Source organism: Vulpes lagopus, chromosome 16 (assembly GCF_018345385.1).
Source record: "Vulpes lagopus strain Blue_001 chromosome 16, ASM1834538v1, whole genome shotgun sequence".
Lineage (NCBI taxonomy): Eukaryota > Metazoa > Chordata > Mammalia > Carnivora > Canidae > Vulpes > Vulpes lagopus.
The window spans coordinates 35,860,670-35,883,780 of record NC_054839.1 but is presented as its reverse complement, the minus strand read 5'-3'; the positions used below and the strand labels follow the sequence as shown (position 1 = coordinate 35,883,780).

The window sequence follows — 23,111 nt, the reverse complement described above, 5'->3', positions numbered from 1 at the left end:
TAAAAAAGATCAACCAAGAAGCTTGATGAGGAATGGTCAAAGTAAATTAGAATATTTGGTCTGGAAGGAAGAAACACTATAGATACTAGAGCAGAGATTTATTTAAATGGCTAGCACACAGAAGAATTAGCAGACCTTTTCTCTTCCAAGAGAATGCAATAAAGTTAAGGTAGATGCTAATGTGGACCATCCTTACTCTTGAATTTACTGAAAATAGAAGAGACTTCCCACAAAAGCTTAGATAAATAAAAGTGGGTAGGAAGTAGGCAAGAATCATTTGTCCACCATGGGGAAAGCTGGATTATATGCCATCTGATATCTCAAGTCTATGTCTCTTCTTTCATAACATTAAACAGCAAAAATACATGAGTCTCACAGATACATAATAAACTAATACAGAGCCTATAGTAATTTAACTTACAGGCAATTGGCTATTAGGGATTTAAATTAGAATGATTGTCTAAACAGTATATGACCATCTCCTCCTCAAAGTTATCTTACTAAATTATTTCCAGTAGTCCAAACCAATCAGCAGGAGAAAATCTAAATTTAACACTTTGGCAGATTCCATCGTGAAGGCTTGCATTTGAAGCAAGAAACAAGGGCAGCACGGGTGGCTCAGTGGTTTGATGCCTGCCTTTAGCCCTGGGCGTGATCCTGGAGACCCAGGATCAAGTCCCATGTTGGGTCCCAGCATGGAGCCTGCCTCTGCCTGTGTTTCTGCCTCTTTTTCTGTGTGTCTCTCATGAATAAATAAATAAAATGTTTTAAAAAATGTAAATTTCCCTTACAAAAAGGTAACTTCTTAAAAAAAAAAAAAAGCAAGAAACAATGCTATAGTGGTACTGTCTTCATCTATGTAATTTTCTTTTCTTCAATCCTTTTATTTTTCAACATCAAATCCTGGGGCTCCATCATGTTGAGAGTTTAGTTTTAGCTGTCTCAATTATCCACAGCCTGATTCAATGTGTTTGAGTTAATAGGAGCTCTAATGCAGGTATCAGCAATTTTTTTTCGGTAAAAAGTCAGCTAGTAAATACTTTATTTAACTTTGCTTTGTATGTGAAAGTAGCCATAGACATTATATAAAGAGTGTAGCTAAGTTCAGACATATTTTATTTATGGACACTAAAATTTGACTTTCATATAATTTTCATGTGTCACAAAAGATTCTCCTTCCTATATGTTTTCCCCACCCACTTAAAAGTGTAAAACCAGTCTTAACTCACAATCCGTGCCCAAAACTGGGGATATGGGGTGAATTTTGGACCCTGCTCCACTGAATGTACTGGTATCTACATTCTCATAAATAGGTTTATGAGAAAGTCATTGAAGCTCCTTTACCTCCTAGAAACAAGTAAGGACAGAATGCTTTAAAATAGGTAACTCTGAGGGCATTGTTTTCACTTCTCTTCTGTCCTATGAATTCTTATTGCCATTCTCATGGAGGTTGAGTTACCATTTTAATTCTTGTCATTACTGTCAAAAAATGTAAATGGTACATTCCAGCACATGAAAACCCCTCAAACTTCTATTTTTCTCTTCAAAGGCTATTTCTCTTGTTTTATGATTCCTACAGATGGGGGTAAATCTTTGGTATTTAACATTTCACTTTTAATCAGCCTTCATAATTAGAACCTTTTCAGGCAAACAAAGTTGCAAGCACTATTCTAATTGCCCACTTGGGCCCCATACTATTTAATGTGACATAGGAGTCAAACATTTCCTTTGGGGAAAATACAACTTCCCCCAAATTAAGTTTAACTAATATATATCATGGGAGTTTACTAAACACTGTGCTATAAAGTCTACTATATATAAATTTAGGCAGGCTGACGTATTAAATTGTTTTCCCTAATATTTGGAATTCTACAAAAAACCTATTCCTCATCCTTATTCTCTGAGGCCATACCCTCAATTTTTCTCAGGCCTAAATATTTTTTTTAACCAAAAATTATTAGCATTGTCTCATGCTTTTCTTGAAACATGTTTCTTCTCTGTGATTTTTACCTCTCAGCATCAAATCCGAAAATATTTAGGTGGCCAGCCTCAGAGGTAAGGGGCAGATAGGCTCTTCAGAACTTCCACAATGGCCGACGGAGTTTTACTCTGATGTTGGCAATTAATACTACCAGCTTTTTTTTTTTTTAATTAATGATACATACAACTGAAAAATTATCAGCTTTTATTTTCTCTAATCATTCTTAATTAGAGCCATTGTTTCTTATTTAGCTGCTATGATCATTTATACCACCACTGTATTCAAAAGTCCAGAATTTCCTCTAATCTATCCATAGCCAAGTTTCTGAAAATATTTGCCCCAAGAGACTAGGAAATGGGATATCACTATAATGTAGGAGGGGCTGGCACACATTTCAAGACACAGAGCTCCATCCCTTTCTTATTACCTTTTTGCATATTTCCTTCCTTTCTCCCTATCTTTCTCCTTTCCACTCCTAACCTTAATTTAAGAAACCACAGGAATGTTGCTGACTTTTCAATAATCCACACTGTTTTCTAAAGATGCCTTCCAGAGGAAACCCAACTGCTTCCTCCTACTTACCTAAACTGACAACCGGGGATTTATTAAAGGAAGTTTCAGTATTTAAGTATTCTAATTAACATTCAATACAACACAAACTCTTTTAAAAATATATCTGTATTGAAAAAATAAAATAAATCAAGTTTCCTAATGTAACTAGAGTCTTTCAAATCCATATATATAATGTATATGTATTATAATTATAAAATTATATAATTATAAAATTCCCAGTTTCAAGAGTGAAAATTATAACTAAAAAAATGAGAATAATCACATTCTACTAATACTTAATACCTTTTGTTTTCCTTTTAAATAACTATTGAACTAAAAAAAATAAAATAAAATAACTATTGAATAAATAACTATTGAACTAAAAAAATAAAATAAAATAAAATAATTTCAAGAGTGAAAATTATAACTAAATTAAAAAAATGAGAATAATCACATTCTACTAATACTTAATACCTTTTGTTTTCCTTTTAAATAACTATTGAACTAAAAAAAAAAAAAATAAATAACTATTGAGTACAATGGTAGGAACATTTAGGCTTTTTATTTCAGCCAAAAATCTCCCTCTCATTCACTTCAGTGAATGAGGCAATAAGAATGTCGAATTCTGTAATAAGTATTACCAAAATGATCATACATTGAATTATGCAGTGACACTTTGATTAACAAATTCTTTGGTAACAAAGAAACTCTTAAAGTCACTTAGAGTAAAGAAGAATTTTTAAAAGTTATCTGCTCAGTTCTTGGCTGATGACAATGTAGCATTCATTGACATTTTCTCAGCTAAAGATTTTTAAGAAGTGGATTAGAGTGTTCTGTGATATATACATATATATATATATAAAATCTTCCTGGTATGGATACTTTGAAATATGATATGAAGGACTAATACACATCTTTTTTATAGAGCATTATAAGAAAAATTGCTATTAGCATATTATTCAATATTCTATATAAGTAGTCACAAGGCCTTTATTTTTTTAATGTATAATGACATTATCCATCATTATAGTATCATACAGAGTTTTTCATTACCCTAAAAATTCCTTGTGCTCTCCCTATTCATCCCTGCCCTACCCCCTGACAACCACTGATCTTTTTAGTATCTCTAATAGTTTTGCCTTTTCTAGAGTATCATACACTTGGAATCATATACTGTGTAGTCTTTTCAACCTGGTACTTCCTCCATGACTCATGAGTAATAAAGTTCTCTATTTTAGTTTTTCTTATGGTCTGTTGTTAGGGCATGGCTTACCATTAGGTACCCTATATTCCACTTAATAAATATTAATTTAACAAAGTCATAACATATGGAGGTACCACTTTTTCAGCCTTTCACTTACTGAAAGACATCTTGAAAGACATCTTGCTTCCAAATATGGGCAATTATTTTAAAAAATAGCTTCTATAAATATCCATGTGCAAGTTTTTGTATAGACATCAATTTTCTACTCCTTTGAGTAAATACCAAGGAGCTAGCAAAATACACAATTTTATGGTGAGAGTATGTTTAGTTTGTAAGAAACCACAAAACTGTCTCCCAAAATGGCTATATTTGTTTGCATATTTATCAGTAATGAATGAGAACTGTTAACAGGTCTTTTTATGTAAGACACATTCCAGAGGCTCCCTTAAACTCAAGTGTATTATATTCAGAAAAAAGGGAGTAATGATTATGTCAGATAAGGTTGAGCATGAGGTATCTTTTACTTAGTTTAAAAATTAATAATATATTCTAACAATCCACTTGAAGTAATTTGATTTAAGTACACATTATAAGTGAAAAGTATACACATATACATTTCACATGTGTATATATGTATACACATATACATATACCCCACAAGGGTGTACACAAACGCTCCCCAAACAAAGGAAGAGAGAGAAAATTGTGTATACACACGTGATTTCTGTATAACAATAATGTTATCTTCACATGTAGTGTATTTTTGAATTTTATCATTTTGTTTAGTTTTTACACCTACATTGCATTACCTATTTTTTGTATATTGAATAGAATCAGAAAGATTGAGTCACACACCCAAGGCAACACAGCTATTAAGTGGCAGACTCATAATTTAATACTTCTTGTCTTCTAAAAACAAATCAAGTACTTTTCCACACCTTGAGGCTCATAACACCACATGCACTTATACACACACATACACGCCCTCATACACACAGCCATACATTTAAATATACGTGCAATTTGAAATATATCAATTAATGTCCCATGTCCATCTCTCTCTTAGTAGAGACAATACAGACCTTAAGATTAGCCTAACCTAATATTGCCTAATATTGTACCCCTGGTTTTACCTGGTTTCTAATTACTATGTGTGGTTTTTCTCATAATTTATTCACTATCACCTACCTGTTTTGAAGTTAGAATTGTAGAATAAAAACACAGATTGATAGATGGTGGTTTAAGATGATGTTTGGTTTAAGCCAAAACAATCATCTAAGAAAACAATTACCTTAATAACAGATGTCTCAACCCTGGATGGGGGACTCTGAACTTGAGCTGCCGCCGCCATGTTTGCAATGGTGCTGAGATGGTTCATCTGGCTCATTGCCATGGTGACAGACGCTGGAGGTAGGCTGACAGGAATTAGAGGGTGGGGCATCATCATAAAAGGAAGTTCCAGTCCTATAAAAAATACACATATATCATCATTGCTCTATTCAAATAAAACTGTGAAACATGGTGTATCTCATTTATTAAAATGGCAAAGAACATAAATCATTGAAAATTGAAGCATTACAAAATGTTCTAATAACGATTGCCAAAGGAAAAATATTTGTCCCTCTTTATGCAATAATATCCACTCACCACTCAGGGAAATTAGTTTTAATGCTAACCAGTTTGGTACCATGTTTATCATATCACCACGCTTCATAAGTTTAGTACAAATGGTCAATTTGTTCCTGTATTATTCTTGTGATCAGTCTAATTCTTGTTTAAAATATGAGTTTTTTTTAACTTATCACAATTAGTTATCTAAATGTAATATCTCTATTATGTCCTATATTCTGCTATCTAATAATTGGATATTTTTTCTCTCCAACTACTCTTTTTAATGCTAAAAAATGTCATTATACAATTTGGTTGAAGGTGGCTCTGCTGAAGATGATGGAGAGGATGACTAAATGGAAGGCTGTGAGGTCCAGGCATGCAGGGGAGGGTAATAGAAGCATGAGATCCCTGCGGTGGGCAAGGGTAAGGTGTTTCCTCATGCTAAGAACCATCACTGCTGCTTGTGGGAAATGAATATAAATAATTTGGATACAATATTATTCCAAATCTTCTAATGTTTAGCTTGAAATGAAGTTTTAAAAAGTATATCACATTTGGAGATTGGCCAAGTGATTTGTGGGGAGTTAACCTCAAGTAAGTAACTTTCCCCAAACCAATTTTTTTTCTATTTCTTACATAGCTCCTCAATTTAAAGAAATTCTACAATATTTAGCCTATTTTTTGCAGTCTAACTAACTTGACTAACCAAATTAAGATAAAATGGGCTCTGTTATATACCTAGGGAATTAATTACTTTGTGGAACTTAAGTCCACTGGTAGTTGTAGTCATACTTGTATTAAGCAATATTCTAGCCAACCATTCAGAGTTGAAGTTCTTCACTTCATTCCACCACAAATCCTAAACACGCAATCATTAAATGCCCAATTGGTTAGACACAGTACCCAACTGGTTAGACAAAGACCCTAAAAGATCACTTTACAAAGATTTATAATACCATAGCAATAAATGAAATGTGTGTGCATCCCAGTAAATATATCACCTTTTTTCAACTACAATGAAACAAAAGTTGATAATTATGGCAATATAGAGTCAAAGTCAAAACAGTACATTTAAGGGCTTGTATTTTCATAATGGTGGCATGCCCTGGATTTCAGTAGATACTAAAACACCTTTTTTTTTTTTAAGATTTTATTATTTATTCATGACAGACACAGAGAGAGAGAGAGGCAGAGACACAGGCAGAGGGAGAAGCAGGCCCCATGCAGGAAGCCCGACATGGGACTTTATCCCAGGACTCCAGGATCACACCCTGGGCCGAAGACAGGTGCTAAACTGCTGAGCCACCCAGGGATCCCCAATCCTGAAACATCTTAATAAGATATATCTTGAAAGTAGTTTATGAATAATTTCAATTTAGACATGTCCCCAAAATAAATCAACATTAACTTATTGTTTAACTGAATTTGTTGAATACACAAACTAGCCACTTGAAGAAAATTTCTGTAATGTCCCCACCAGTTTATGAGTTTTCATTTCTTAAAAAAGGAAAATAAATCATATTTTCTTACTATATGCTTAGAAACAGCAAAGTTGGTAAAACTCCAATTTAAATGCTTTAGCTCTATTAAAAGCCTCATTGTAAAATCTCTACGACATAGTTTTTAATGAAGAATACTTAGTTACTGCCATGATTTTTTTCCATTTACTTCATGAAGACAGTTAAGGTTCAATATAAATTCAAACTCATTAGCTCAATACTGTCTGGATCTTAGAGTAAATTGTTCAGAAGTGGGTAATGAAAACTCAATTCAAATTCTTTAGCAATCAAACAAAGCAATTTTATTAAACAATGAAAAGAATCAATTAAAATGGATATCTTTATTATCTTTATTATTTTACAAGAAACCATGACAGCTTTTGGCTAAAAAAAGTTTATAGCTTCATCCAGAAATGACTCACATAAAAGAAATTTCTCCAGCTTGTTCCTACACTGTAATATAAAAGTTCACTTCCATATTCACAGATTATGTACTTTATTTTTCTACTCCTGCCTTTTTGGAGACTTATACTAAGGTACTAGTCAAACATGCAAAAATTAGAAGTACGAATTTTTCAAGGGTATGATGTCTTGAAAATATTCAATGACAAAACATTTTTAAAATCTCCACTCTACAATACCTTTATCAATGTATGTGCAATTTTTTTATTTATATTTTTACAGTATCAGTTAAAATAAGAATTGAAGCATAACCACTGACAGTTGGCATAGAAATAACACTTTGGAATAGATGCTATTTGAATATGAAAACTGGGGGATCCCTGGGTGGCGCAGCGGTTTGGCGCCTGCCTTTGTCCCAGGGCGCGATCCTGGAGACCCGGGATCGAATCCCACGTCGGGCTCCCTGCATGGAGCCTGCTTCTCCCTCTGCCTGTGTCTCTGCCTGTCTCTCTCTCTCTGTGTGACTATCATAAATAAAAAAATAAAAACATTAAAAAAAAAAAAAAAAAAAAAGAAAACTGGATTGGGAATTTGTAACTAACTGATAATTTCTCTACGTATTTCATTTAAAATATCCAATAAATGCAAGCATTATAATTTTATAGTATGTTGCTTATTTGAGCAATTAATATATGGAGTGTAGAAAAATATTCACATTCATTATTTTAGGTTCAGTTTGAGTTCTGTTTAAATCTGTTATCTACTTTTATTTTTCTGTTCACTTGAAACAATTTCTTCTTTTATTTGAGTTCTGATTGCCAGCTAATAAATTGGATAAAGTCATTTTTTTCAAAATAAATTTCAATTTTACTCTCATAGTAGAGAAGGACTATAACGGTTTTTCAACATTATATAAAATATTAAGCCAAAATTCTGATTGAATCATTCTGAAACAGATTATAGACAAAATACTATCTATTTTCACACCTCTTTTGCATAACAGGATATTAGTCCCTTGTGTAAGGTAAATATCAATCATCCATATGTGTATTTTCCATAGCAAGTTTATAACACTAGATTGGGTTTCCCGCTACATAAAATGCTTCTAGCCATCTCCGCCAATCATCATTTGTTAAATACTCATGATGTTAGCTCATTTGGGTAATAAATAGAGCAAACAATTAAGAAACTAAGTCTGATGAAAAATATACAATATAACTAAGTCAGCTGTAAGTGATTTTTGCATTATTTATAACATCCTTTTCCTCTATTAGCATGAATAAATAAGAATAGAAAATAGTCCACTTCAGAACAAGACATACCCATAGCTATTAAATGTTTAGGTGCTTTGTTTTAAACCAATATATTTAGTGACTGATATAAGTCAGTATATGTATACTATGCCTACAAACATATATAAACATATATACCTTTAAAATTAAAGTGTACTATTATGCCCACATGAAATCTTGCAAGAGACAGATTAAATATGTAAGAAAAATCTTAATATTTGGTAAGGAGAGTTAGATACAGAAAAGAAATGATTCATTTCTCTTTCCCCATTCTTATAGACTCACATTGTATCTTGACTTTATAGTGGAAGAACAAGATGAAGTTAATATAGCCCTAGTATCCTTAAAGAACACATACTGTAATAGGTTATTGAGGCAGGTATGCAAAAACTTGTAAAATAAAACTATAAAATGGTTTGAGCCAAGAAAAATGGTCATGAGTTCGTGAAAAGACTGAAATAGTGTATCTAGCAGTTGATTACTTGGGATCTATGTCATATTTTAATGTTAGGGGGAAGGAACTGAAGGGAGAGAGACTTCCCATACCCAGTCCTACACACAGACCATGTGAGAAGTTCAGAAACTGTTTGTGGTTAGACATCTTCTTACATAGGTTCAGCTGAGAGTAGAGCAAAATAGGCAGGTGCTATATGCTGAAACTGAGAGTATAACCACAAACACAATGAATGCCAGCTACTAATGCTACAGCATGATTTTAGTGGAGTGAAAAAATTTTTTTTCAAAAACTTAATTGATTTATTCATGAGACACAGAGAGAGATAGGCAGAGACACAGGAGGAGGGAAAAACAGGCTCCATGCAGGGAGCTTGCCGTGGGACTCGATCCTGTGTCTGCAGGATCATACCCTGGGCTGAAGTCGGCGCTAAACCTCTGAGCCACCCGGATTGCCCTGGTGGAGTGAAAATTAACAAATGTGCAGTCTTGCAACAGCCAGAAGTTAGTGGGGACATAAGTTTAAGAAAGAAAATGGAAATTAACGCCTGATTACCTATTCTGTCTCTAGCTAAAAACTATTAATTATGCATTTTATATAATGTGAAACAATTCATTTACCCTGCCTAATCATACTGATGCTAAGAATTCATCAACAGTTATGTATACAAATGTATGGAACTTACATATAAGAAAAAGTGATTGTGTGTGTTTAGTTTTCCTTTGTGTAAAAAAGGTGTATATTCTTCAGGGACAAGTAGGTGATCTTAAGATTTAGTGTAACTGAAATTTGAAATTTGAATTTGTAAAGACCAGGTATGAGAGATTCACTCCCCCTTATATTCTCCCCACCCCAAGATTAAAACATAGTTACAGATTCTGAAAAAAAGCAAACCGTTTGATGCACTGTATTGGTCTTTTTATGAACTCAAACTACTTTTCTTGGCTAGCCCCTATTTTATATTTTATCATATTTTGTGATGTGTATTTTATGATAGATCAAGTTTTGAATGTAGAAATATACTGCTTTAGGAGAAACTTAAATTTTGAAAGCTATCCCTATTCTAAAGGTAACCAGATTATGGGACGGTCAGAACTGATGGGTTTCAAATATAAAATGGTTTTATTTTTCCTCTTATTACAGCCTTCAAACATGTTTTGTCAAGTCTCCTTTTTCTACCCCTTAATAACTTTGAGTATTAAAAAAACATCCACTCTAGGGGCACCTGGGTGGCTCAGTGGATTCAGCAACCGGTTCTTGATTTTGGCTCAAGTCATGATCTCAGGGGCATGGGCTGGAGCCCCAAGCTCAGTGCAGGGTTGCTTGAGAGTCTCTCTTTCCCTCTCCCTCTGCCCTTCCCCCATTGGTGCACATGTGCTTTTTCTCTCTCTCTCTCTCTCTAAAGAACAACAACAAAACCCAAAAACAAAACAAAAACAAGCAAAGAAATCCATTCCAGTTAACACTCAACTCTGTTTCCTCATCCCCATCAGCACGGGCCAACCTTAGAGCCTAGGTAGCCTGGGCTTGGTTAGTTTTTCATCTATCCTTCTGCCCTTCTCCTGGACAGTAGGGTAAAGGTCTCCTACCCAACCAGTTCCTACTCAAGTCTTCCCTACACTGTAGCTTCTATGACTATACCTACTGGCCATTTTCATCTTTTACATGGCAGGTGCCTAAATGCTAAGTATCTCCTAAGTCATGTTTGAATCTTTAAGAGGAGCCCTTCCAGAGGAGCTTCCTAGCAGCACGGGTCCCTGACAATGGAAATCTCCCTCAGCTTCCTGCTCTTCTAAGCTCCTGAAACTGCTATTGCCCTTGAAACCAAGGTCCTTCTTTTGGTGTGGATCCTCTTGTTCCGATGAGGTCCACACTATACCCTGCCACTTCTCAATTCTTTGCCCCCATTCTCAAACATGTACAGAAAACAGATCAACAGTTTGCACCAAAACAGAAATGCAGTTTTTAAATGAGTTGGAAGCACCTGTAATCCTTGAATAATTCTCTTGGAACTCTCTCTCCCTTCATTTGGTGGTGAGGAAATGCTCTCAAAAAGAGATCAGTGAGCCTCAGCCTTCCCCAATAGATGCTATCTCTTCACTACAAGGATTTCTGCAAATTCCCTCCTCTCTATGGTTGTAACCTCTTATAATGGAAGAGGAGGATATTTGTGGAGTCTGGGGTGATAGGATAGGCTGATTCAGGTGCTATTAATAAGAGGCAGTTGCTTGTTACTTTCTTTAAAGTGAGGTGTGCCTGGTTCCTTTTGTTCTTGTGTAGGACCACAGGAAAACTTTGATTCTATATCTTGTTACATGGTATATTCATTAGAACCAGTGACAAATATGGCTAGGTTAGGAATAAAATTTAGGAACTGATTCTTGCAAATAAACTGAAATAAAGGGAAAGAAATGTGCATGTTCAGCATTTGGAATGTTATTTTACAAATCAGCTGAAACATTAAATTATCAAGTAAGACAGATGTTCAAAAAAAAGATGACCATGAAAAAAAAGTAAAGAATGATTAAATGTGGAGATAATCATTAGCAATGAAGAGAAGATCACTTTGGTTTTTGGCACACAATTTTTTAAGTAGAAAAAGAAATGGAAAATGTTTTGGGTAAGGATATTATTACTGTTTCTCTTTAATGAAAACAACAACAACAACAACAACATTGTGTATGTGTGTGAGTGGCACCAAATATCCTAGTCCAAATAATGAGATTTATTAGTGAATCCTTAATATATCAAATAAGTCATAGATTCCAAAAGGGAAGGTCATAGTATTTTTTAATGAATTTTGGAAGAATACACATAAAATAATCACCCACAAAATTAAAGTGATCTGTAAAAAACAAATGCCTTTAGACTACTATGCATTAAAATAGTAAAAGTACATGTAAATGTTATTGCCCTTTATAACTAGGTAACATGTAACTATTCATTCAGATTTTCCCACTGGCTGACCCTGATAAAGGAGGCAAATCTCAGAGGGACTAACGGTCACACCACTGCTTAGTGAGTGACACTGATACACTGTGACGGGAACCTGACATTGTCAAGATTCGTTTACAATGAAAATGATGGCAAGAGCAGGCATTTACTCCATACCATTGGAGACCACTTAGAAGGATGTCAACGCCATCTTAACAAAGGAGACAAGACTATTCAGTATGAGTAAACACTAGTCACAGACACTATGGATGTTCAGTTGTTATTTCAAAGGTAAGTGAGAATAAACAAGTTATTATCTGTTAGAGGATTAACTTCACCCTAATAAAAAATGAGATATAAAATGTCAGCAGTACTACTAGTGCTAGTGCTTTGTATAGAAGGGAGAAACTGTCCTCTCATGAAGTAATGTAATCTTTAAATCTTTTTTCTGGATAATAATCTGAGCACAGTTGATCTACATTAGCATATAAAAACATGAAAACTTTCAGTGTTTTGGTTTAACTTCATCAAATTACTGTATTTCTAAATGAAGAAGAAGTAATCTTTTACAGGTACAATTAATTAGGGGCATAATTTAAAAAATAAAACAAATCAAAATAAAATATTCCAGTTTAGGATAAAACAAAACAAAATAAAATATCTCAGTGGTTTAGCGAAGAAGACTACAAATGCCTTGTTTGGTATTATAAAATAATGCCCACACAAAAGGCCATTACCAGAGTCTAAAACTCATCTTTGATTCTGGATTTGCTGGGGAGAAACAAAACTGGTTAGCTGTCATGTAACCAACCCTGCTTAGCTGATGTTCTGACATCAACTAACTTTTTTTCTTAGAGAGAAAGAATAGAATTGTCATGAATTCTAAATATCCTGCTACCAATAAATATGAGTCATTTAGGTAAACATGTTACTCTACTAGAAATACTTAGACATATTGTCTTTAGCTATCTATCATTAACTAACGTTACTCTGTGTTACCTGAGTGGTAAATATTTGTTAATTAGGAGAAAACTTTTGCCATACAAAAAAGCTTTTATTTTATGATGATACTGTAATATCAGTATCAGTTATTGAAGTCCATGGACTCATCAGAACCAAGTTGAAATATTTCCATTCCCTTACATGTTCTGCAATGTTGCTGAAAGTGGCATAGTTAACAAGCTACAAAAGTAACATACAAAATACTGAAAATCAGAGCTGCTTATTTCTTTTTTATTTTAGTTGAATGTTCTTCATTATGGCTGATGATTATTGAACTAGAAAGAATAAGAAACAAATTATAAAATCAGAGCTGAAGTTCAAGTCACTACATAAAAGGATCCTTAGAGAACACAGAAACACATAAAAAACAATTATCCCAAGAATCCTTAAGGAATCATGGAAAACCAGAACGGCATTAGGTAATTTAAGATATGGCTTATGTTTTAAAAGCCTTGATTTTAAACTCAGAAAAATTATTAGACTGAATTGTTATATACAGAATGCAATACTTTATATTTTCCTTTATTTCAATTTTTTTTTTATTTTTTATTTATTTATGATAGTCACAGAGAGAGAGAGAGAGGCAGAGACACAGGCGGAGGGAGAAGCAGGCTCCATGCACCGGGAGCCCGATGTGGGATTCGATCCCGGGTCTCCAGGATCGCGCCCTGGGCCAAAGGCAGGCGCCAAACCGCTGCGCCACCCAGGGATCCCTATTTTCCTTTATTTCATACCAAATTCCAGAAAGTTTTGATACAACTGAAAATAAAAGAAGGAAGTCCATTACTATAAAGATAAAAGGTTAAATATTTTATGTGGAGAAGACAGAGATAATTATATCAGAAAACACTTTGCTTTTTGATGCTGTTGTTTTCTTGGGCTCATTAACACCATGCTCTAAGCGTTAACCAGGTAAAATAGATCCACAAAACAAAACAAAACAAAAGCAGACTCAGACTGAGTAAATAGTTACATAGGACTCAATACAAGGTAAGAAATTGTAGCCAGATTAATAATTTATAGACTTAATATTTAGATGTGTTTTGTTAATATGGCCTATACGATGATTGGAAGCAAGAGCCAAATGTTTTTACTCAGTGGAAATGATCATATTGCAACAGATTGGTTAATTTTCACAGCTAAAGCATAATGCTATTACGGACCGTGTAGAAATAACAATACTGAAAACATATGTCAACTTTCCAATCTAAAACATATTCATGAAATTCTTCAAAATAAAGCAGTTGGGTATAATGTATCCATGTTAATTTAACTGCATCTTTTAACCTTTCTCATTGCCAATGTCAATGAATTTCTACCTTTTCCCACTTTAACTCATCAAATTATTTTTCCATTAGGCAAACAAATGAACTAGAAATTCTCCTCTCTAAGGATATTGTAATTTCCCTATAGATTTACAATTACATCAAATAAAATTTCAAGTTAATATACTTTATATACTGTTAGTAGAGTAATCAATGTCATGGTATATAATATTAACCATTTTATGTTTATGGTTAAGTGTTGCTTGTCGTCAGTTGAAATCTGTTTTAATTTCCATTGTTTTATACAATATTTTCAGTTTTAAATTATTTATGTTGAACTTAAAAAATCTTCTAAATTTTCCAAAAAAGTATAAAACCCTCATAGGTAGAATGGCATACTCATGGGAATTACCTCAATATTTCTCATTTGTATGGATCTAGGTCTTAAATTATCTTCTCCCCAAACCTGCTTGGCCTTAAAAAATGACGTCATCAGCTAGTTTATAAGCCAGAAACCAAGGGATCTTTTTTTATCTCTTCCTCTCTCACTGTGTGCCACAAATGTCCAATTCCATTTCATGTCCTGTTGATTTCATCTATGTAATTTATCTCTACTTCTATATCTGCCCCTGTAATCAGATTCAAGGATCATCATTACTTTTAAGCACAAATCTTACACTGTCACTCCCCTGCTTAGAGGACTTCAGTTGTTTCCTATTTTTATTAAAGAAAGATCCAACATTTCTTGTCTTAATATAAGCACCACATGGTCAGGCCCGTTTCTTTTGTTCACCATTGTATCTCCGCATATAGCAAAGTAAGACTAATTTTCAGTCAGTTTTTGAGTTGAGAGCTGCAATTCTCAGATCATTTCTTTACATTCATATGAGGTAAACTTCAGTGTGGCTTTAAAAATGCTAAGCTGTAGCCTTTGTTCTTGAGCGGCGAAAGTGTGGGAGAGAGATACACAAGTATAGAACATGCACCTAATTTTATTCTTTGGAATAAAAGAGAAGATGGAAAAAGAGGAAGTATGTTTGTTTGATATTTTGGAAATAAACCTGATAGAACTTGGTAACCATCTGGGTACAAAAGGGGATGAAGAAAGGACAATGAAAGATGATAGTATCTAGACAACAAAAGGGTCTATGGTGAGATCATTAATGAGGCGATGATGGTGATGATATCTACTATGTATCATCTACTTTCAATGTGGCAGGCATTGTGGTTTTTATATGCACTATCCAACGAATCTTTGGAAACTCTGAGGTAGATCCATATTACTGTTATAAATGTTGATTTAATTTGCCCCAGGATTTAGGTTCTGGATTCTGAACATGAAATCCAAACTTCTAATTGCCCAGTGAGGAGGATTTAACAATAAATAAAAATAAAAATAAATCAGTTGGACTTACTAAATATGAGATATTTCAGGAACAGTCAAATAGAGATTGACAGCAAGCAATTAGAAATACGGAATTGAAAATTAGAGGAAAAGCAGATACACAATGAGGTAGGTTTTGATGTCTTTGATTTGTAGGTGGGAGATTAAGCACGATGCTTGAAGAGGGTATAGAAAGTATAAAGGCATAGCTACTAAAAAGTGTATTTTTACTATAAGTCCTAGAATAAATCCCAAATAAGACAGCTGAATGATTTTAAAACAAAACAAGAAAAAGAAACCTGAGAAGCTAAACAGACTAAGCAAATATTGGTGTATGACTCCTACAATAAATTTTTAGCACAAGAGTACCAATGCCTGTTTATAATACTCAAGTGTCTCCACTTACTTCTAGGCTATAATAATCTTTTTAATAAGGAAATCAACATGAATACCTGATAGTTCTTGGGTCCTCAATTAATACTGAATAAATGAGTGTAGGACATTATGATTGAACATAAAGATTTAACAATCCTAACTACTAATTAAATAAACAGACTAAAGACAAAAAAAAAAAAAGAAAGAAAGAAAGGAAAAGAAAAGAAATAGGCACAGTTAAGCATAGCTTGAAAAGGTATCATTTTTCCAATTTGTAATATGATAAATAATTACAATATCCAGCAATTACAAGATCTTCTTAAAAACACTACAGAGAGAGGCAGCTTTAAATCAAAAGACTACATATCACAAATAACTCAGCACATTTGAAGGACCATTGAAATAATATTATATTATAGTGGTAGATTACATGCAGATGGCAGGCTTGTTGAAAGCTACTGTTTATATGAAACCAAATCATTCTTTCCATAGCTTTTATTATATGTAGTGAAGACATACTATTCAAAGCACTTTTCATCAGTTTTTCATGGGCGGACATGGCAGGTGATTTTCAAGGTCAAAATGACCACTAAAATTTCAGTTGCTAGCAATGAAAAGAATACTTAAGAAGATCAGCATTAACGTGGATAATTTCATTTCTACATTTTAACTCCAATTCAGGATTCAAATATAAGCACTTCATTTTTCTCCTAAGAATAAATGTATACAATACACTTTCTTAGATTGTTGTGACAATGTGAATTAGAATAAGAAAAATGGTCAGAAAATATGTTTTGAAATGAGGATTGATTTTCTGGTAAAAAAAATCCTTAGATCAATAAAAGTAAAATTTAAACATCATATTCACTTTTTATTTAAAAAATTATCTAGTGTAACTATTATAAAGTAAAATTTAAACATCATATTCACTTTTTATTTAAAAATTATCTAGTGTAACTATTATAACCATAGTATGACCAATGATGAATATAAGGGTGAATACAACCAACCTAAGGTCACACAATGATTCTGTGTCAGAATCAAGTGCGAAACTTAGGTTTCACGTTATTTTAAACAAATACACATACACTGGGTAGTATTTGGATAAGTCATATTATTTTTCTTCAATAATATTTTCCCAATATCAATATTAAAAAAGATGTATGCCTTGTGAAAAAATAAATAATGAATGGTGTAATTACCATCTTTTCTGAAGTGCTCAAATGGAGAAACAGAATTTTTAAAAATCTTAAACTTATAAAACAAGCACCTATACAAATTGTCTTTATAGTAAAGATATTATATTTCACATGTTTTCAGTGTAAGATATCATCTAGGGAGGGGTCTGTAATTACTGAATACTAACTAGCTATCTAAATGTAGAAAATACTCTCTGTAATAAAAAATATTATGATGTAATTTTCCCTTGTGATCAGAAAATCTGTCTTAAATAATTTCAATATTTCTTCCACTTTTAAAATATTGCACCATTTCTCTTCTTCTCTGTTCTACCACATATGTGCTCTCACATCATTACACAGGGAATGTTAGAACCATTCTCAGCAGTACACAGTGTACCTGGCCTAACACCTGAGTAAATACACTTTGTTAAATGTTGCTCTTAATTAAAATAATTTATATTAAGTAACTAAGACTTCAGTTATTAGGCTAAAACACAATTTTTCAAAGCAAATTAAATACCTCAAGAATTTCTTTAGCTTCAATGGTCTGTACAGAAAGTGTTTTTCCTCTTTGGTAAATTTTGAAATTTTGTTCTATGAACCTTCTATAAATAGTTGCTTTCACAAAGAAGCCTCTCAAGTATAATTTGTACCTTATCATGTATTTGAATCATATTCACAAAGAATTATAATTCTGTTATGGACACACCAATAAACAAAAATTCAAAAAGAATTTCTTGTTTAGTGGCTTACGTGCATAATCCCACTATGTGGGATTTTTTGTATACTTCTATATTAGCTATTTTAAATTTAACAAATCTACAAAAGTATTAAGAGTTAAAGAATAGAAGTTAATTTTTGAATGTGTCAAACTTCTAAGTACAGTGGAAATAATTTTTGAAAATCGCTCTTACATGCATTTGCTCAGATTCATATTAAGATATGTTTAAATTCTGGCTTTGAAGATTTCACATTCTTGTTTATCTAAAAGTCAAGTTAATACTGCATTTTGAAAATCTTGGAAAGGAAACAGGAAGAAACCAGCAGACTATTAAGATTATGACATAGCCATATCAAATAGAAAAGAAAATAGAAATAGTACAGAAAACACAAATAAATGTTTAAAATATCAATATATAATCATATAAAGAGAACCAGATGCCAAGAATGTTATAGTATATAGGACGAGGAGCAAGAAATTATACTTAAAACACCACTACATAATAAATAATTTATTTTTATGTATATATTTGCATAGAACTGAATGTACATAGAGTGTTAGAGTAAAAAGACACAGAAATCATTCATTTTTTTGAACATATATCAAACACCTATTATATATTAGGCATTGTTGTAAACAGTAGAACTAGAGCAGTAAAGAAAGCAGATAAAAATCTATATCCCTGTGGAGATTATATTCTAGTTGGGAGGCGGGTAGAGAAAATAATGAGCAAATAAATAAATAAAGTGACATATTACATTAAATGAAATGCCAGTCCAAAAGGTTGGAAGAATTTTTGCACATATGTGATATATATGTGCACACGTTAGCATGTGCATTAGGAGAGCACATTGGAAAGACTTCTCTGAGAAGACCTCACCATCAAGCACAGTCCTCTCATTTTGCCTCAGTGACATGGGTTCAGAATGATTAAATGAAACTCTTGAGGCCACATAAGTCTCCAGGAAAAGATCTGGACTGGGAATATATTTATTGCCTGACCTTTGGTCCTAAATCCCTTCTACTGCACAACAGACCACACTAAGTTGAAGAGAATTTCCTGGACTGTTCAACAAGGCAAAGACAAACATGAATGGTGGGTCTGGATGACAGCTGGTAGCTCCACTGATGGAGGAGAAAGTACATATTAGGAAAGCATCAGAAGTCAGGAAGAATTAGGTAGGCTAGGGCCAGATTATGAAAGTTCTCAGATGTCAAGATGATGAGTTTGGTCATCATCTTAGGCAGGAGAGAGATATGATTAAAGCAATGTATCAGATGGTCAGAAGGAGGAGAAGGAACTCATCATCAGGAATAATCATCACAAGTTCTGTCATCCACTACATTGACAATGATGTGACCAGGGCAGGAATCCTGATTCTCATATTTCATGCCACTGGTAAATTGATAAAATAGGGGAAAAAAATCTTGTGTTCTCCATCAGAGTTTTCTAAGATGATGATTGAAGAACAAAATTGGTTTCCAGAGTCAGACATGACAAAACAATTATGCTGAGTGAGAACATGCTGCATATTCTTCCCTATATCTAAATCCCATGGCTTGTAAACTAATTCCTTTTATGTATGCACCAAATATTTCCCCCAAAATGTGTATCTTATATGGAAGCCCTCACATAAAAAGATAAAATTTACTCTTTCTTGACAGAGGGCAACAGCTCACAGTGGATATGAATTCAACAATGTAGAGTTCCTAAGAGAAAAGGAGGAGGATGGTCAGTAGATTTATAGTTGATGGACTTTTTTTAGACCCTCCCAAAGTGACACAATTAGAGAAGGCAAAAAGGAGATATTCCCCTAAACGCTAGAAACCAACCAAAAGTAAAATGTTCATATTCAATACCTTTAGTGAATACAATTAAGACTAGTCCAAGGCAATTTGAGTTTCCCCAATATACTTAATAATTGTATTAGAAAATGTAAAGTATTACAATGTAAAGGACACAACAGTGCTTTCCCAGGCATATCTGTTATAAAAGGTAATGCAATATTCTACTAATCTGAAATAATTAAAAGTGATCTTATTTAGATTTTTGTTTTTATGGCTAGTCAATAATAAATCTATTAGGCTTAGGAAATGCAAACGCAGAGAGAAAGAGAGAGAGAGACTGAGAGACAGAAAAAAAAGAAAAAGAAATATTCCCCTAAAAATCATGATTTAATAATAAGATTTCTTATGAAATTGGACAAGTTTGACACTAACATTTTATTGAAAAATTAAATCTGGAAATGTGTTTTAATATAGCTATTTCTATTCCATGCAGAGTATATATTACTGTTCTGTAGTACCTCAAATAACTGTTATCATACAGAATATTATACATATCAGCGGTATTTACTATCCTGACATTGAAAAATATGCAGCAGTGAAATAAACATCCCAACCTTAGCCACTATTTTTGCTATTCTTCAGTTTTTGTCACTATTCACAATTCTTAGGTTTACTAGAATTCCTCAAAAATAACAACATATAATATATATCATGTAGGTAATAATGTCTAAATTATGCCACAAAAATCTGATTTCTAATACTATATATAATGTCTTATTGGGATTGTATAACCTAATGCATACATACAAAAAGTACTCACTTTCTTTAGCATGATAAAATCATAGGGCATGATAAGCCTTTATTTGCCTGGGAAGATTTTTATTTTTCTTACCAAAACCATAAAATGATATTATATTAAAGTGTGCACATGTAAACTAAAGCATGTGATTTTTTTATATATACAAGATATCTTTATAAAATATATCATTTACTTGAGCGATTTTTGGTTTTGTACCCCAAAGTTTTCAAGTTAAGTTCTATTTTTATCTGAATGATTTAAAACCTGGTACCATTTAGTGTGCTAAAATAACTTTTCAAGCAGCTTACTATGTATAGACTGCTTTTAAAAATTCAAAACAGTCCCCGTAGCAAATGTCATTTCTTTCATAGTTACAAAATGCAAACTCCAAGTGTTTTATACTAATGAATAAATGAGTTTGTCCTTTATGTATAAAATATAGTTTGTGTTTGTTGCACAAGTTTTTAATAATAGATGAATTTTAGGTTTGCTCCAACGTATTCAATAAAGTGTGATTAATTTGGTTTTTCAAAAATGCAAACTAGACATTACTATATTACTTTGCAAAATGCACAGCTTGCAACATTATTGTCTCAGTGGGATCTTAAATTGAATTGTAAAATGTGTCTTATTTCCAGTTTGATTTATGTAAGAGATAGCACTGGATAACGTCCCTTTTGAAGTTTCGCTGCTTTGTGTGAACAAACAATATAAACCTAAAATTCATAATACAGTTTATTAGAACCCAAAGCAAACTTTCGAGTTATATCAGGTTTGACTGAAATGAAAACTTATGAGGGACTCAGAATACCACATTTCTAATGAAACAACTTCTTGAAGGTTCCTATTATGACAGATTATACATTTTTGACATTTTCTGTGATTTTTATTATGATATTTCAAGTAATTACCAAATCATGTTTTTCTCTAAAAAAGCTTCCCTGTGCCCTGAGAATTAATCTATGATACCATTTAACTTGGCTTTTTGAAGTAAATATCACCAGATAAAAGCCAGCTGGATCTGAATAATAGGCTACTTGAATGAATGTATTAGTGTTTGAAAAAGAGAGTACAAATCTTCTAAAAAGATTAATTTCCATAAAAAAGATAGCTCCCAGATCTACAAAAGAATAAATTCAAAAACATAATAAACTCTCAGAAAGAAAGGTAGATGAAAGTAAAACGCTGCAGCACCTTGTTACTGCAGCTGTTGTGTGGCAATGATTCTGTATCAGTTACATTCGGTGGGTCCTGTAGGGCTCTTCAAAGCTTTGTGTGGAAAGCCTGAGTATGGGATACAAGTGACACCATAAGTAATAACTTCAGCGATTAATTTTGATGCAACGCCACTTCCATTCTGATCTTACTCTCAATATTTACAGTTGAGAGAAGCTACAAAGGTTCTGATGGGAATATATAAATCCAGTAAGGATTTTGTTTTCCCCCTTCATTTATTAAAGATGTGGATATGAATTTTTCTTTGTCATGAAAATATTGCAGCTTTATCACACGGCATAGCTGCTGACATCATCATGTAAAAAGACCTGAGTTGGCCAATGGACTTTATTTTCAATATCCTGTTTCAAAACATGTTCTCTAAAAAGGGCCATGCATTCTGTTCACACAACTTCTCTATTTTAGTTTGTATAGTTACTAATAAAAACGAAGTTTGGCCATGCAGAAATTCCTCTGGGAGGTAAAATGTACCCTTCCATCTGGAATGATTCTTATGCTATTATTACCTTTAAGGAAACAACCGGAAGCAAATGTGGAGATAAATTAACTTTTAACTTAGATTAAATCCTATAAAACTGTAAACCTGGTAAAAGAATTGATGTTCGAATGCTATGTCAATATTACATAATTTCATGAGATATACAAAATAATGAATAAAAAAGGCAAATCCCACCAAACTACAAGAGAAGAAAAATCAACTGAAGGAGATTAAAGAGTTATTTTGGAAACTATATTTTGAAATTAATTTTAATATATGGAGTAAAACAAACTGCTAATTTCCCTCACTTCCCTCCATTAAAAATTTTTTTTTTACAATACATTTTCAAGATCAACCCCAAAATGAAATGTACTCTAGTAATTGCCTATGTCTATTTAAACTGGGCAAGCTGTTTAAGTATAGTGAGATGTTTAAGTATGAAGTAAATGTCCATCATAATGAACACATAAAAAACATATTGCCATTATCAGAAAAACAGTAATATGTGAGAAAGGCTATAATGTCTATCTGGAAAATATTTTAAAAAGAAAGGTTGCCTTCTCTGCACTCATATTAACTATTAAATGGTTATGACAGTTTTTAACAGTAGCTCAAGAATTTCTTTATCATACTTCTTCAAGAAAGCTGCTTTTAGTTAAAACATAAAAATGGTAGTTACAAGGTTTCTGCAAACATAACTGCCATTCCATTAAGGAAATGGTGCAGCAAACAGTAAATAGTGGCCTCAAGGGAAATGTAAGTATTGATTTTATTACTGTGTTGGTTGGTTTGTATTTGCAATTGTCAACTCTAATTTTGGACTATGCTTTAAGTATCCTTAAAACTACTTAAGGAAAGGCCAAATATTAATTGGAAAATATTGATAATTATTATGCTTATGCTTTAATATCATAAGAGATTATTTCTTTAGAGCTTTTGCTAGACTGTCTTTT

At 32.8% G+C, this 23,111-nt stretch overlaps 1 protein-coding gene across 1 annotated transcript in view; it reads right to left on the bottom strand.

Moving 5' to 3' along the window:
* Positions 1-23,111, bottom strand: part of DACH1 (dachshund family transcription factor 1) — a 423,674-nt gene that overhangs the window by 126,268 nt on the left and 274,295 nt on the right. The window contains exon 4 of the mRNA XM_041731156.1: positions 5,029-5,201. Coding sequence (XP_041587090.1) covers positions 5,029-5,201 — 173 coding nt within the window. The remainder of the gene's footprint in view (positions 1-5,028; positions 5,202-23,111) is intronic.